Source organism: Mustela nivalis, assembly GCF_964662115.1.
Source record: "Mustela nivalis genome assembly, chromosome: 9".
Taxonomy (NCBI): domain Eukaryota; kingdom Metazoa; phylum Chordata; class Mammalia; order Carnivora; family Mustelidae; genus Mustela; species Mustela nivalis.
The window spans coordinates 22,042,983-22,059,500 of NC_139028.1; the positions used below are offsets into that span (position 1 = coordinate 22,042,983).

Genomic DNA, 16,518 nt, shown 5'->3' on the forward strand with positions numbered 1-16,518 from the left:
AAATATCCCTTGGTAGGGTTATCACTGCCTGTGGACATACTGCAACAAGTGCTTTGTAAATCCTTTCCCATCTAATACAAGCTTGCTTCATGTGAGTGAGGATTACAAAGGCCTCTGACCCTTGGCTTTTGAGGCTGTGTGGAGGGCTTGCATCACTCAGAATGAAACCTTTTTAGATATGTTGGGTTGCAGAAAGCATTTCCTGTACAGTCAGAATGAAAACCGTGAATTGGGATTATTTATACAGATTACCAAGAGTCTGGCAGAGCTGATATTAACACCAGCTCTTTTTCCTACCAACTTGTAGTTCCAAAACCTCTACTGGGTTATTGACACTTTAGTACTGGAATTATTTGTGAATTCCTTCTTTTAGGTGAAGTGTTACAAGATTTATTTAAGTTTATATACATATAATGAATTTTCTAAGTTTCATATAGTGAATGCTGTCCACTCTTAACCAGACAATCTCATTAAATGACTGGAGTTCACAGGTGTAGCTGGGTTCTTGCAGGAATTCTGCAAGTGGTGGCAAAGCCAAGGGCAGTTTGGATTCCTTAATTGGGAAATTGGGTATCACTTAAGAAACCCAGGAATTGGAAATGTAAGAGATTCATGCTTTTCCAGGAACTTAAAAAAATATATATATTTTATTTATGTATTTATTTTAGAGATAGCAAGCACAAGCCGCGATGGGGGGTGGTCAGGGAGGGGCAGAGGGAGACAGGGAGAGAGAATCCCTGGGGAGTCTGATACGGGGCTTGATCCCAGGACCCTGAGATCATGACCTTAACCAAAATCAAGAGTTGGACACTTAACCAACTGAGCCACCCAGGTACCCCTTTTCCTGGAACTTTTAATTGCTAGTCATTCAGGTTTAATTTTGGAAAGCAAGTGATTATGAAGGCAAAGAATAATTGTCATGATACCATATTCTACTTGAGAGACTAGAGCTGGAGTAATAAAAAAAATACCAGGGACTTTTTTTTTTTTTAATAGGTTAATGCCACATAATGTGGTCTTCTCAGAATGTGATGGCAAAATTCAAATATGATGTGGGAGTCAGAGGAGAGTGAGTTGGTTTTTCAAGATACTAAGAACACAAAACTTCCCAACTCTCTCTCTTTTTTTAAAAAGATTTTATTTATTTATTTGACAGAGATCACAAGTAGGCAGAGAGGCAGGCAGAGAGAGAGGGGGAAGCAGGCTCCCCACTGAGCAGAGCCTGATGTGGGGCTTGATCCCAGGACCCCAAGATCATGACCTGAGCTGAAGGCACAGTTCTAACCCACTGAGCCACCCAGGCGCCCCAAACTTCCCAACTCTTACATTGAACATTAATTCCTAAAAAATACTAGGTCAAAATGATGTTGGCCGACTTGGAAGCTTTGTTTTGCCAAGGAAAATGTTCAAGTTCATCATCTAACTTCATGTTGCTCCTGCAGAAAACCGACTTTACCGAACGATAACCCTATTTACCTTCAGAAAGAAGGACGTTGTGAAAACCTCGTGTTACGGAGTTGCTCTTGGTCATTCAGCAGCGCATCTGTCCTCCCAGAAGGAAGGATGCACCCTACCTTTTGTATCAAGATAGGACCAACAAGCTAGAAGAAGAAAGTTGAAATTTTGTAGTAGAAGCTTGTAATCGAATGAGCATATAACTCCAAATGAAATTAACTACTTAAAGTTGGCATCTGGGGAACTCACACTTCTCGTAATAAAAAGGACCATCTCTGAAAACAGTGTTGGTGTTTGTTGGCTTAATTTTTCCAGCCTGTTAGATGGATCTGGCCATGTTGTGGTACTTTGCTGTTAAACAAAAAATGAACCCTGTGAATGAGGAGTAACTTGATTTCTGCAGTATATCAGGCTTATTTCTTCTGCTTCAGACTTGAAACCTAGGAGTCTGGAAATACATCTCTCTTGATTTGTTTTAGGTTGGCTTTTTAAGATCCTGTGAAATAATTTGGGACATTGCCAAGAATCTGTATACCTTACTGTCTGAATGTGTGTGTTTATTTGCTGTTATTTTTCTCTTTTTCCTTTCCTTTCCTTTTCTTTTCCTTTCATTTTTCCTTTCCTTTCTTTGCTTTTCTTTTCTTTCACCAGTGAGCTACTTTATGACTACTTCTTTCTGAAGCGGGATGGGTGGGGGTTCACCTGTCTCATTTGCTTAACTATTTTGAGTATCTTTGCTTCTTGCTCTTGTTGACATGGAATGAGGATGGAGGGTACTGCTTCTTTCTCTAATGACAAATGGATATTTCTGTTTCTCAGGTGGCATTTGCTAGGTAGAATTGAATTAAATATTTGAAAACTGAATTTCATTCTTGTGTGGGTGAAAATTTTACCAGCTATTATTATTGAAGAAGAGTATATTATTGGCTTTGTACTCTTTAATCCTAGGTGACTTTTTTGGTGTTAACATTTCTCAATATCAGGCAGAGATCATATATTTAAAATAGTTTATTTTATTTTGTTTTTTTCAAGATTTTATTTGAGACAGCTTGAGGGGTGGGGAACGAGCAGTGGAAAGGCAGACGGAGAGAGGGAGAAGCAGGTTCCCCACTGAGCAGGGAGCCCAATACAGGGCTTGATCCCAGGACCTTGGGACCATGACCCTGAGCTGAAGGCAGCTGCTTAACCATCTGAGCCATTCAGGTGTCCCTAAAACTGACTCTCTTTCTAGCTCTTATATATTCAAATAACCACTGTTCTCTTTAATGCAGCAGTAACCAGAGAAAATTTGGCCTTGGCCATAGCCCTGACAATCAGTTGACAAAAAGACTATGATGTTAGTTAGTAACTGCATCCATTTCTTGACCAGTTGCTCCCAAACCATCTTGGCTTAGGAAGTTTGTCTCTTAATGTCTGTGTATTTGACCATGCTTGAGTATATTATCCTTCTCCCTTCTTATAGAATCAACAGCATGGTTGTTGTATTCTACTTTTTGGAAATGAGTTAGAGACGTCACTCTATTTTCTTCTATTACAAATGATAAAAAGTACTTGCAAGGATGTTCACCTTCCCCCTAAGCGGCCTTCGTAAATGGATCACTGTACATGTGAGAAATGGAGAGAGATTGGAAAATCTAATTCAATTTTTTTTTTTTAAAGATTTTATTTATCCATTTGACAGACAGAGATCACAAGTAGGCAGAGAGAGAGAGAGAGGGAAGCAGGCTTCCTGCGGAGCAGAGAGCCTGATGCGGGGCTCGATCCCAGGACCCTGAGATCATGACCCGAGCCGAAGGCAGCGGCCCAACCACTGAGCCACCCAGGCGCCCCTAATTCAATTTTTTATTCATTTATTTATTTTACAGAAAGGAAGAGAGAGAGAGAGAGCACGCGTGTGAGGGAGGGAGGGAGGGAGAGGGAGAATCTGAAGTAGACTCCTCACTGAGTCGATCTCATGATCTGAGCCAAAACGGAGAGTCAGATGCTTGACCTCCCAAGAGGTCCCTCTAATTCATTTTTCAAAAAACATCTTTTATGCACCAGAGAGATGATCAGGTGCTGGGGCACTAGCATTGAACAAGTCCCTTCTCTCATGGAACTTACTATGTAATTTCTTTTTCCTGAGTTCTGCTTAAAATACAGCATGAACATAAGTACTAAAATTATAATACTTTGCAAGATACTTTGGAAATTGGTTGTTTGAAGGTTGAAGCTCTCACAACTAATATTAACAGAATTGTCCTTGGGAGCAGTTCCAGTAGGTGTTTTTCATTTACTGATTGATTCTTGAGTGAGCTAAACCAAGTATAATATATAGATCGAGATATATATATATATATATTTTTTTTTTTTTTAAAGATTTTGTTTATTTATTTATTTGACAGAGATCACAAGTAGGCAAAGAAGCAGGCAGAGAGAGAGAAGGAAGCAGGCTCCCCGCTGAGCAGAGAGCCCGATGTGGGGCTCCATCCCAGGACCCTGGGATCATGACCTGAGCCGAAGGCAGAGGCTTTAACCCACTGAGCCACCCAAGTGCCCCTGGATCAAGATATTTTAAATATTTTCAAGGTGTTTAATAGTTTTTCCCTTCCTGTTAAAAGGGAACATAAGTACTACCACCTCCTCTGCCACTTCTACGATCAAAGAAGTACCACTCACTTTCTGTACTCTGGATTCCATCCCTTGTCTTTTCAGGGTTGTTCCTGCAATTATCTCACCTCTCTCATGCATCCATGGTGTTTCTTTCACATCTGGATTGGTCTTACCAACATATAAAACTGACTATCTTTTTTTTTTTTTTTTTAATTTTAAATATTTTAATTAATTAATTTTAAGTAAACTCCGTGCCCAGCATGGAGCTCGAACTTAACGACCCCGAGATCCAGAGTCCCATGCTCTACTGACAGAGCCCCAAAGTGCACCTAAGTATCTTAACCTCATGTCCTCCTCTGGCAGCTACCCAGTTCTCGGTTTCTTCTCACAACAAAACCTGAAAGTGCCGGGTGTCATTGCTGTCTCCACTCCCTCATCTCCCTCTCTCCCTCTCCCTCTATCTCTCTCGAGTCCTGTCTCCACTCCCTCACCTCTTTCTTGACCTCGGCCACTGCAGCTGGGCTTTCTCCCCTTGGTTCTACTGGAATAGCTCCTATCAGAGTCCTCAAAGAGCTCAGTCTTGCCAGATTGAATAAATTGTTCTTGGTCCTCATCCTGTTAAACCTCTGGGCAGTGTTGAATTGGCTGACCACTCCCTTTTTGAAATACTGTTTTCTTGGATTCTGTAACACTACGTTCCCCTGCTCTTTTCTTAAGTCATTGGTCATTAATTTTTAGTATTCTGTATGGCTGGCTTTCCTCCTCTGCTTCACTTTCCTGAATGTTGGGGTCGTCTAGGAGGCTGCCTTTGGCTACCTTCTCTATCTACATCCGCTTCCTAGGTGTTCTCATCCAGGCCTCGTCTGCATGCCCAGGGACTACTAAGTCTTTGTCTCTAACTCTGTCTCTAACTCTAATTTCCATTTGGGCAATAATGGGCCAGGCAATATTAGTACCTTACATTGATTATTTTACCTAATTTTGATCCCTCTCTGAGGTAGCCACTATTCCCAGGCAAGAAAACAGGTATGCGTTGAAACAGTTGGATAGCTAATGGGTGTCTTAAACTTAAACCATAGCCAAAGAGTCTTGATTTTCTCCTTTCTCTGTGTTTGGGAATGACTCCGCCATTTACGCAATTGCTCAGGCCTAAAATTTAAGAGTTACCTTTGATTTCTCTCTTTTATTTATATCCCAAATAACCCACCAGCAAATTCTTTCTGCGTTACCACCAAAATACCTTAAATCCAACTTCTCCTCATTTCTACCACCCAAACCCCAGACTTTTCCATTACAGTCTTTTGGCTGGACTGCTCCATGGTCTCCTTGCTTGTGTTCTTATCTTGCTAGAGTTTGTTCTTCGCACAGCAGCCATGTGCTCCAAGTGCAAACAAGTCGAATCTTACTGTTCCTCTCTTTAAATCTGCCAGTGGCTCTCCCCTTACCCTCCATCCCCCCACTGCCAGAGTAAATCCACATTCCTTCCTGTGGCCATCAGAGCCATCCAGCCTCTGGCTGCTGGGCATGTCTGCTTCTCTGGCTCCGTCTCTTGGCATTCTCACTCCTGCTACAGAGCCAGGCTGGCCTGTTTGTCTGCTGTGCATCCCAGGCTTATGGCTGTCCCTGGGGCTTTGCACTTTCTATCAAGCAAGAATACTGCTCCACCTAGGTCTTTCTGTGTCTGCCTTTTCCTCGTCATTTAGGGCTAAGCCAGGGTTCAGCAAGTTTTTTCTGTGAAGGGCCAGATGGCCTCCCTTCTGCTGTTGTCAGAGCACAGAAGTAGCCGTAGACAGTATAGACACAGATGAGCATGGAGTTTTCCAATAAAACTTTATTTATGTACACTGAAATTTGAGTTCCATATAGTTTTCATGTATACGAAATAGTATTCTTTGTTCATTTGTTTTTCAACCATTTTAAAACTGAACAAAAACAGGTGGCAGACCACATTGAGCCAGTGACCCATAGTTTGCCAGTCCTTGGTGAACCATCACTTTAAAGAAGCCTTTCCTGACCATAGGAAATAACCCCCACATCTAACTCCCATTGATCCTATTGCCTTGGTCTCTTTATTTGTTATATGTTTATTTTCTGTCTCCACTAAAGTGCAGCCTCATGGGTCAGGAGTTTTGTCAGTGTATCTTTAGAGTCTAAACAGTGCCTAGCAGTTCTCAGTAAATACTTGCTGAGTGAACGAATGCCAGTCCCATTCAAACTGTGGCTGTACACCTCTATCTGGTCTCCCTCTATTCAGTCTCTTTCCTACTTTAATTCCGTGTGTGTGTGTGTGTGTGTGTGTGTACACCTTTTCCAGTGTAAACTCTAGAGTTGTGCCTTTTTCTACACTTGAGAACCAGTAGTTGCTCCCTGCTGATTATTTTATCAGCTTTGACTGTACCATCCTAGAATTAACAAGGTTCTGATATTTCATTTGTCTCTTATCTTGACCCTGTTGTGGCTAGCCTTTTCCAACCAGATCAGTTTTTCCTAATCCTTGCATCTGATTTTTCTTTCTCCCCATTGTGGTGCCCTTCCATTTATTTCCTTTTTAAAAAAGATTGATTTATTTGAGAGCAAGTGCTTGTGCGAGTGGGGGGAGGGGCAGAGGGAGGGAGTATTCAAGCAGACCCCACCCCCGCCCCCTCCCTAGCACAGAGCCTGTATAAACAAACTTTTGCCTGTACTTTCAGAGAAATTCCTCAGCTTGCTCCTGCCTGTGAACTTTTTTGCAACTAAATCCTTGCTTAACCCCTTTCCTAAAAGAAGAGAATTTCCCTCCATTGTGCTTTGTATTCATTCCCTCGCAGTGCTGATGCCTCCTCCCAGTGCTTTTTCCATTTATGTCTGCTTTGCTTTTGAGGATTTTTGGTCTCTTTTCTGCTGCTGTGTTCCCCTTTGGCATATAAACATATTCTACTCAAGAAATAATCCTCCCAAGCTGGTCTTTCCCTACCTTATGCCCTATCTTTTGTTTCCCACATAACTGAGTTTTTTCAAAAGACTAGACTATACTCATTTCCATTTTGTTACTTTTTAAAATGATTTTATTTATTTATTTATTTTAGAGAGAGAGAGAGAGAGAGTGTGTGCATGTGTGTGAGTGGGTGGGGGCAGGAGAGGGGAAGTGGGCAGAGGGAAAGGGAAAGAATCTCAAGCAGACCCCCCCTGCTGAGCAACAGCCTGATTCTAGGCTTGATCTCAGGACTCTGAGATCAGGACCCTGAGATTATGGCCTGAGCCTCAACCAGGAGTCAGAGGTTCAACTGACAAACCACCCAGGTGCCCCCCATTTTGTCACTTTCTAGTCATGTCTCTACCTACTGCAGTTTGGCTCTTCCTGCTTCTAACACTGCATTAAAGTTGGCTGTGCTAAGGTTAGGGGTGACCTCCCAGTTTTGCTTTCCGGTCCTTACCCAACTTGACCGTCCCTTGTTATATATTCTTCTCTTGACTACTGTGTGCCTACCACGCATGACCTTTCTCTTGACCATTCCATCTCCATCTCCATCCTTGGCTTTCACCTTTATGTTGTTGGGTGGAGGTATAGGCATCTGCCATGGACCCTCCTTTTCTCTCATATTCTCTCCTTGGGTGATTGCATTTATATGTACAGTTTTAGTATTCGTGTGTGTGTATTTTTTCATGGAACCAGATGTGTTCTCTCCAGATCATTATCCTATCTTAAGATTTGGACAGACATTTCAAATTCAAATATCTGAAGTGAACTCCTTTCCCACTTCTATAAACCTTTCTTCTTTCTTGTATTCCCAGTCTTGGGAAATATCACCACAAACCCAACCAACCTAGGCCAATCAATCTGCGAGTTTTTATTGATTCTTTCCATTCCCTTAACCCTGCATATCAGAATGTTGTCCATTTGCCTCCTGCCTGTGGAATCTGCCCTTTTCCCTCAATCCCCAGTGCTACTGCTGTCATTTTACAACTGCCTTTCTGCCTGCGGTTCCTGCCTGCGGTTGTAAAGGTGATCTCTACTCACCCACTGCTGTCATAGAGATCTTTCGAAAATACGAATCCAATCATGCTTCTCTGCCCGCCTGAAAACATTGCTGACGAGCCGTAGAGCCTTCAAAATGAGGCCCACGCATCCCTGAAGATCAGCTTCCAACTCATGAAGGCATTTAACACCTTTCATGACCTGCCTCTGTCTTTTTTATCCCGCTTTCGCATCCTGCACCCCTTTCCCACATTAGCTAGGGCCTTAGCCATCTACGCTTGTTTGTTGTTTCACTCCAGGCCATGTGCTTTTGTCTCTCTGTGCCTTTGTTTGACTCCTCTCTGTGTACTGCCATCTCTCCCTGACCCTGATTTCTCATCCTTCAAAAGTTAGATTAAGTTTTTGTCTTTTCTCTGATGGCTTTCCTGACCCTTTTTCCTTGGTTGGGTTTGTGTTTCTGCTGTGCTGCTGCCATATTCATTCCATTAGCACATGTATTCCTCCAGCACAGCAGGCAGCACACTGGTATTCATTAATTTAATCATTTATTTTTAAAGAAAGATTATTTATTTATTTGAGAGAAAGAGGAAGAAGCCGATTCCCCAAGGAGCAGGGAGCCCAATTAGGGGCTTGATCCCAGGACCCTGAGATCATGACCTGAGCTGAAGGCAACCGCTTAACTGACTGAACCACCCAGGATCCCTCATCATCTCTTCATAACAGCCTAGCAGGTCCTTGAAGGCAGAAGCTGTCTTTTATGTTTAGATGAGCTGTCCTCATCCCTTAACCCAGAAATGGGCTCATGTATTTGAATGAATGAATGAATGAATGAATGAATGAATCAGTGAGTGAATTGGTTTAGTCTGTCCTGCTAGCCTGAGTACATTCTCCCAGAGCATTCTTTTTTTTTTTTTAATATTTGTATTTATTTATTCGGCAGAGATCACAAGTAGGCAGGGGTGGGGGAGCAGGCTCCCCGCTGTGCAGAGAGCCTGATATGGGGCTCGATCCCAGGACTCTGGGATCATGACCCAAGCAGAAGGCAGAGGCTTAAACTGAGCCACCCAGGTGCCTCTCCCACAGCAATCTTAAAAAGAAAAATCATTTTGTCTAATTCTTTTGCATCCACCAGTATTTTCTGCTACAGTGCTATTACCACAGTAGCAACTTAACGTTTTATAAACAATTGTGTTTCTTTTGTTTTCATTTTACAAACATTTATTGAGTACCAAGTTTGTGCCAGATACTGGGAATACAAAAATAAGTATAATGTCCCTATCCTCAAAGAGTGAACACTCTAGAGAAGGAGTGTTTTAATGTGTTAAAAAAATCCCTTGTGCTAATTAAGTGCTAGTAATTATGTGTACATGTCTTTAAAATGCAACATCAAGACCTTGGTGTTTTAGAGCTTGAAGCAGGAAACACAAAGGGAAATGTGCCAGCAGAAGTGATAGCTACCTGGCCTAAGCTCCCCAGGGAGTCGTGTTACTCCTTTGTAACTAGAACCGAGGTATGCAGTATGGGTCTGCCATGTTTCTTCATCTTCTTTGGTTCTTCATGATCTTAGTTCTCCCACGGCCTCCTTATATGATGAAGCCAAAACTTAGAAGCTTCAAATTTCAAAGAATTTCAAACAATTAGAGAGTATTGGGGTGATTTTGAGACTGTGATTGTTGATGTTAATCTCCAGTTGATTCACCTGTAAACCTTTGCAATTGAAGAAATTTGATTATTCACACTCTTAAGACTAAACATTTTGGAGACCGAATATGCAAAGATACGGTTGCTAAGGGGCATGTCTGAGAAACCTAACGCTTAATTCAGTGCTCCAAAGTGCGGAGGAGTCTCTTGCTAGAAAAGAAAGAATGTGAGCAGACTTTTATCTTGGGCCTTTTGCACCTGAGGATGGAAGTGGCTGAAATTGTTTATTTAATAGAAAAGTTTTCAAATTAGTTTTGGAACCTCCACCTTAGCCCGGGAGGTGAAGAACACCAGGTGAGTGATTATTGGTCTGACTGGTAAACTGGGAAGAATTTAAGGGAGGAACTAAAAGTCTATGTATTTTAGTTGGGGGTAGGGAAGAAAAGGCGTTGAGGTCGATCAGTTGAAAGTTTATCAGATCACTGGTGTTACTAGGAACTGTGTCACATCTAATCAGTGCAGATGGTTTAGGTCTCGATTACCTAAACTCTGATTCTAACGCTGGAGTGGTGCCTAGTTGCAGTACTGAGGGATGGAGATACACATTGCCGTCCTTTGGAAGGATTTTGAAATTTGTTGAATGTTTTTCTCTATGAACCGAATGCTTATATAAGAGGAAGAATGAACTGTTCTGAGATGTAAGCCAATTTTTTATTCCAGAATACGAGTTACATAGTATCTCATCCTTCACTGGCATTACTTTTTGAAAGGAAGAATGAAATTGTGTACCTGCCTGTCTGCCTTCAGGTACTTCTTAGGAGCTGGAATCATGTCTTATCTTTGCATCTGGAGCAGATAGCATATAAATGGCAAGCATATAAGTGGTTTTTGAATGAATGAACAAATAAAAGAAATAGTGCTTTCTTTGAAAAGTTGGCTTGTAGTCCATAATTCCTTGAAACACGGAATTTCATGTATTTTTCTCAAATATTTTCTTTATATTTTATATGTAAACATTATTATCTAATACTTATTTTGGGTTCACATAGGTTTTCTTGTGCAAAAAGAAATATTCCTGTTGCCCCATCATTTACAATGGAACCAGACACTAAAGAGTTAAATTCTTCCATTAAAATAAAAATCCTCAAATACCTGGTAAAGGTATGGCAGAAGTTCTCAAATAATTGGTTACCCTAGAGTTAGGGGTATGGGTCATAACGACAGACATTCTACACATTTATTATTTTTACAGTTAGATTTGATTTAGGAAGTGACATAGATGGGTTCATTGCATTTTTGATCACTGGAAGCTAAATATGACATAACAGTATTTTATAGTACTCAACTTGGCAAGGATATTTTTCTATGTTTGGAGGAAAGAAAATGTTAAAATCTTGGCAACCTGGACTCCAAGGACATCACTGTTGAGAAGGCACTGGTTTGATGGCTCTTCCCCGTACTCTGTCTTGGAATGCAGTGCTCATCAGGGAAAGCCATACTGAAAGCAAAAGTATGTGTGATGAATGGCTGTTTGGGCCCAGTTCCCAGGAATCCTTGATCATGTGTAGCATGGTGTCTCCTGTCCTTTCTCTCTTCAGGGCTGTCCAGGCTGATGGTGCTGTAGTGCCAAATGTGGATTTAATTGCAGCTCCCTTTGTTGGCTTTTTTTGGTAGACATGTTGCCTTAGCCTTTTGATTTTGAGGCAAGTCTAAATCCTTGGGAGGTCAGCACTGTTACCTTGTTCGTGACATCTTCCAGGAACCCCACGTGTGAAAGGGGGTGATGGGAGCGAGATGAGAGGGAGGCAGGAAGGACTTGCACTGAACAAGCACCCTCTTGCAGTAGCTCTTTCCCAGCACTTTCTAGACTAGGCTTCTCTTGGATTTCACTCTCTCCTTCCTTCCTTCCTTTCCTTTCCTCCTTTCTTTCTTTCTTTTTTTTTTTTTTTTCTCTTCTCTCAGCTCTTACTTGGAATTGGGAGTTCAGAGTCAGAAGGCTAGAACTCTTTACCATAACAATGCAGGCTTTTGTTTTGGCTTAACTGTCTGGATTACTTAAACAATGGGTAGTTACTTTTAAAACAAGTTTGAAGAAGTCAACCTGTATTTCAAGAGAAAAAGTTCTTGGGGGAAGTAGAGTCTTTTTTGACTGCTCATTCTTTACTTATTGCAACTTTGAGATCATAAGGAAAGAGTTAACGCTTTCTGTCATGTTGGAAAGTACTTGTGAAATTTAAACATTGGCAGTTAGTTCAATTACCGCTTGACAGCTCAGTAGTTCTCTGTTTTGGATTGCATGGCAATTAGGATTGTATAGTTATATTTTGTGAAAGCTTGAAATGGAGAAAAGTGACTCACCAAAGTGGCTGATGGTGAGCATAGCAGTGTGGATCTCTTCCATTTCTTTCTTTTTTTAAAAGATTTTATTTATTTATTTATTTGACAGACAGAGATCACAAGTAGGCAGAGAGGCAGGCAGAGAGAGGAGGAAGCAGGCTCCCCGCTGAGCAGAGAGCCCGATGAGGGGCTCGATCCTAGGACTCTGAGATCATGACCTGAGTTGAAGGCAGAGGCTTAACCCACTGAGCCACCTAGGAGCCCCTTCTTCCATTTCTTTTAAGGATTAATAATCATTCTTTACCTCATCTGTTGGATACTTCATTTGTCAGTTATTATGTGTAGAGTTGCTAGAACTCTCTCCCTGCAGCATTGGGAGCATAAAATTCATGCATGTAGTAGTGTAGTTCGTCCCTCGGTAAAGTGTTGGGAAGCCTCCAGATGTCTTTGTGAAGTGTCTAGATTAGCATGTCGTTCCATGAGGATAATGGAGAAAAAGGATGAATTAAATCAAACTTCAAGGATCTGAAAATGGGCATCATGTTAACTTTCACAGGACCTGAAAGAATAGCAGATTTTGTACTAGAGATGAATTATTTGATTCCTTCAAATATTTATAGTTTTAAATTGTAACTATTTTGGTAGAAAGTCTTTGTAACTAACTGTATGATCTTGGGCAAGTCATTTGGCCCCTCCAGAGTCAGTTTCTAAAACCACATCAAAATAAACTACAGGATGAGTGTTGCCTTATACTTTTCTGAGTAATTTTACATAATTACATAATTTACATAAATTATTTCATTTACTTCTTACAACACTTCAGTAAACGAAGGCATTGAGACATAAAAATAATAAGTAACTTGTCTAATATATAGCCTGCAAGTGCTGGAATTCAGTCCTCAGTGAGTCCTGGGTGCTTCTTAGTCCTGTCACGTGTTGACATGCGAGCGGTGAACTCTGCCCCTCTAAAATTCTAAGGTTATTGTCATTTTTTTTTTTTCCTATAAGTTGAGGCAACTTACCACGGGGCTATTTTCTTGGCCTGCCTTTTTTCTCAAAGTATATTGTAAGATTACTATTTGAAATGTCCTTTTTTCCTGCCCAAAAGTATATTTAAAAAATTAACACTATGGGAGCACCTGGAGCATGCAACTCTTTATCTGGGGTTCATGAGTTCAAGTCCCATGTTGGACATAGAGCTTACTTAAAAGAAAAAAATTAACAGTATGGAATTCCCATTATTGTGACAGGTTTTTGAATTAATTGGGTCTTGTAAGTTTGGGCTTCTCTTTTTGTAATGTTGCAGTTTGCAATTGTAAACCCTGAAATCATTCCAGAAGTTGATGAGGTTGTCCTAACTTGTTTTAAGATGAAGAGGTAGGTTTATTCTTATTCATAAATAGTATTCATAATAAGAATTTAAATTTAATTTAATAGTGAGAGAAGAGATTGTAAAAAGTATCCTAGTCTTGTATTCTTTAAATTTAGGTTTTACACATTCTTGGAATTATAGTGCTTTTCAGGCAAATCTCTTTGAGGAGGATAATTTCAGGTTTTTCTTAAATAGTTAAATGCTTTGATAATGTTTAGAACCTCAGAACAAAAACCTTAGATTCTAAGAACTGTCTCTCAGTTGCATAGTTTGCAAGGTCTTAGACTCAAACATTTTGCTCCTCAAAGCATTAAAATTTAAGGGCTGAATCTGCTAATTTGTCTAAAAGGTTGCATGTATTTTTTTATATATTCCTGATTAATAAGTGGTTGAACAGATTAGCACCTGACTATAGCTTGACACTAACTGGGGAAACCACTTTTCAGAAAATCCACACATGTTGTCCATATGCATGTGGTTGTTGCTCTTGAGAGGAAAACTTGGGGGTTTTAATTGTTGGAATGTACTTTGGGGCTTGGCTTATCAGTGCAAATTGGAGGTTCAGGGAAATCTGTCTTTCAGTCCTTATTTTATTCTTGTTGTATGTGGATTTTGTTTCAGGAATCTGAAATTCTGTCTCTCTCATCTCTTTCTGGAAAGAGCTTAGTTTCTGAATCAGTGAATTTCTGTTAGTTTATTTAAATAGACCACCTGAGAACTTGTCAAAATAAGTTAAATCCTTAAGGATTTTTTGAAAGGGCAAGTTAAAAGCTAGAGGTAAGGGGAAGTTTTTGCCTTTTGGCTTTTCCAAGTATAACAGAGAATAAGATGCTTCCCTGAGGTCTCTTGAATGCATTATTTCATCCTGTGTGCGGTCATTCATGATCCCTTTCACAAATGCTGCTGCCCACCATTAAGTCTCTTATCACAGGGCATTTTAAAATGATGCCATAAAATGTATGTTGAGAATCTTTGGATCTCAAATGTATAGAAATCACATCTAAATGTCAATTCCTGAGTTAAGGAACTGACAATTATGGCAATTTCAGTCTCTATTAATATTTAGTAGACAAGAGATTACGATATAGTTTATGTTATTCCTTATGTGTGTGTAAACTTATCTACTTGTTGAAAAGATTTGTTTGTTTTTTGGGGCTGTATATTTCTTTCATTGTACTGATTTGCTTACTTGAATTAAAGCCGTTCTTTAATTGTTTTGGGCTGTATCTATAGTTTGAAATTTAGGACTGTCCCCTGTGTATTATGCACCAAAGATGACATTTTAGTGCATTGTTCAATTACTACACAGCTCCTATTTGTCTGTAATGAAGCTGTATGACTGGATCATTTATTTCAATGTTATTTGTTTTATATTATCCATATAAATGATAGCATTTAATATATAGAGTCTAATTTTCCAAATTCATTTGTGTCTCCTCTGGGCATTTCTTTGGGATATGTTCACACTTGTGTTTTTGTTTCTGATTTTAAAATAATTTTCCTTTGTTGTAGGATGAGCAGTTCTTAGGTTTTGGCTCAGATGAAGAAGTCCGAGTACGAAGTCCCACAAGGTCTCCTTCAGGTATGGCCAGTCAAGTGCATGGTGCCTTTTGTTTGTTAAGAGACATGGCTTCCCCTTGCTTTCTTTGCATATAAAGGATGATCTTAAATTCTTGGGGGGCGGGGTTGCCTCCTTCTTTTTCTCTGGCACTAAGTAGGAGATGGCTTATGAACTGGACCTCTTTACAGGGGTCTTTGTCAGGCCACTAATGCTTTATTCTTTATAATGCTTCTCTGTGGGAGCTAGCTGGGACATGGTGGGTGTGTGGTCAATTTTCATGGAATGACTAAAAGACCTGGTAGTTGGAATGGAAGGTAACCCGCTCAGAGCATCCTCAGATTCATAGATTTCGAGTGATAACAGTAGTATATTCAACTTTGGAAATAATCTGACTGTTGCTTTTTACAGATGAAATTTGGTCTGCTGTTGTCAAAGAACTAAAAACAAAACATTGGCACTGTACGAAACTATTTTATCTCATCCTTGAAAGGCTGTATTAAAATAAAGAAAATAAAAATGATATGGGGGTATTTCCATTTTTAAGCAATATTTGTCATTGTTCTTGCCAAGAAAATATCTCGAATGTCTTGAAATTCTAGACTTGGAGAAGTTTTCCTGAGAGAGCCCTCAGTGGAATAACATGCCATGGCTTCCAGAATTCTAGTCTGTTTAGGAGAGGGATCTTCTGAGGAAAAAGACATTCCCCATCAGTGCTGCCTTTCTGACTTCTCCTGTGGTTTGCTTTGCTTTGATTTGGATGGGCAGTCTAGTTAAATATGATGTCATTAATGGTTCTGTTCTTTGATAGCGACTTAGTTCTTGATGTCAATTAGCATATGGTGTTCTCTTAAGAGTCATCATGTTTATATAGTAATCTAATTCAGACACTAAGTTGACAGTATCTTTTTTCCCATGTGGCGGGAATGTTGCCATCCTACTTGGGAGGAGTTAGCCAGTAGTACCCCAGTGTCTGTGCCACTTAGACAGTAGCTACATTCTCTTGAAGATGTGATGAATCTGAAAACTTCATATTGGAACATGATTTTAGAGATCATCTGGTCTGATCCTTCATTTCTAGATGACAGAATAAGGCAGGGAAAATACGTGATGTGGTTACTCATAACAGACTTGTGAGTTCCCTGAATATGTTGTGTTCTGGTTTTTCTCCTTGTCCACCAAAAAATTCTTTTAAAAATTGGATAAAAGAGGTTTTCCTAAATTCCTATGAGTGGCTAGGTTCAAGTATAGCTTGATGATCAGGACTCTTATGATATACTTCTAGGTAGGGGTGATTCACAACTCTTCCTCGATGGTTATTAATCTACCTTGAATGTTGTCTTGTTGTCTCTTTTTTTTGTTTGTTTTTTAAACTATCTGGGTATGCTTCACTAATGAGGAAATGAAACTTAGTTTTCCTGCTGTCTATTACTTAGTTGTAATTAGCATATATTGAGAGTGGATTTATGAATCCTTAATGAATTAAAGGAAGTTTCAAGTTATTGGTGAGAAAAACACATTTAGGAAGCTAAGGAGTAAGACCTTTGTTGATTTCTGTTCTGTTAGGAAAGTTAGTTCCATTGTCTAAAATGTTCATCATACTGGCAT

At 40.0% G+C, this 16,518-nt stretch overlaps 1 protein-coding gene across 10 annotated transcripts in view; it reads left to right on the top strand.

Annotated features, from left to right (window-relative positions):
* KMT2A (lysine methyltransferase 2A) overlaps positions 1–16,518 on the top strand; it is a 77,626-nt gene that overhangs the window by 12,245 nt on the left and 48,863 nt on the right. For all 10 annotated transcript variants that reach the window (XM_082683495.1, XM_082683494.1, XM_082683496.1 and 7 more), the window contains one exon: positions 14,865–14,934. In XM_082683495.1, coding sequence (XP_082539621.1) covers positions 14,865–14,934 — 70 coding nt within the window. The remainder of the gene's footprint in view (positions 1–14,864; positions 14,935–16,518) is intronic.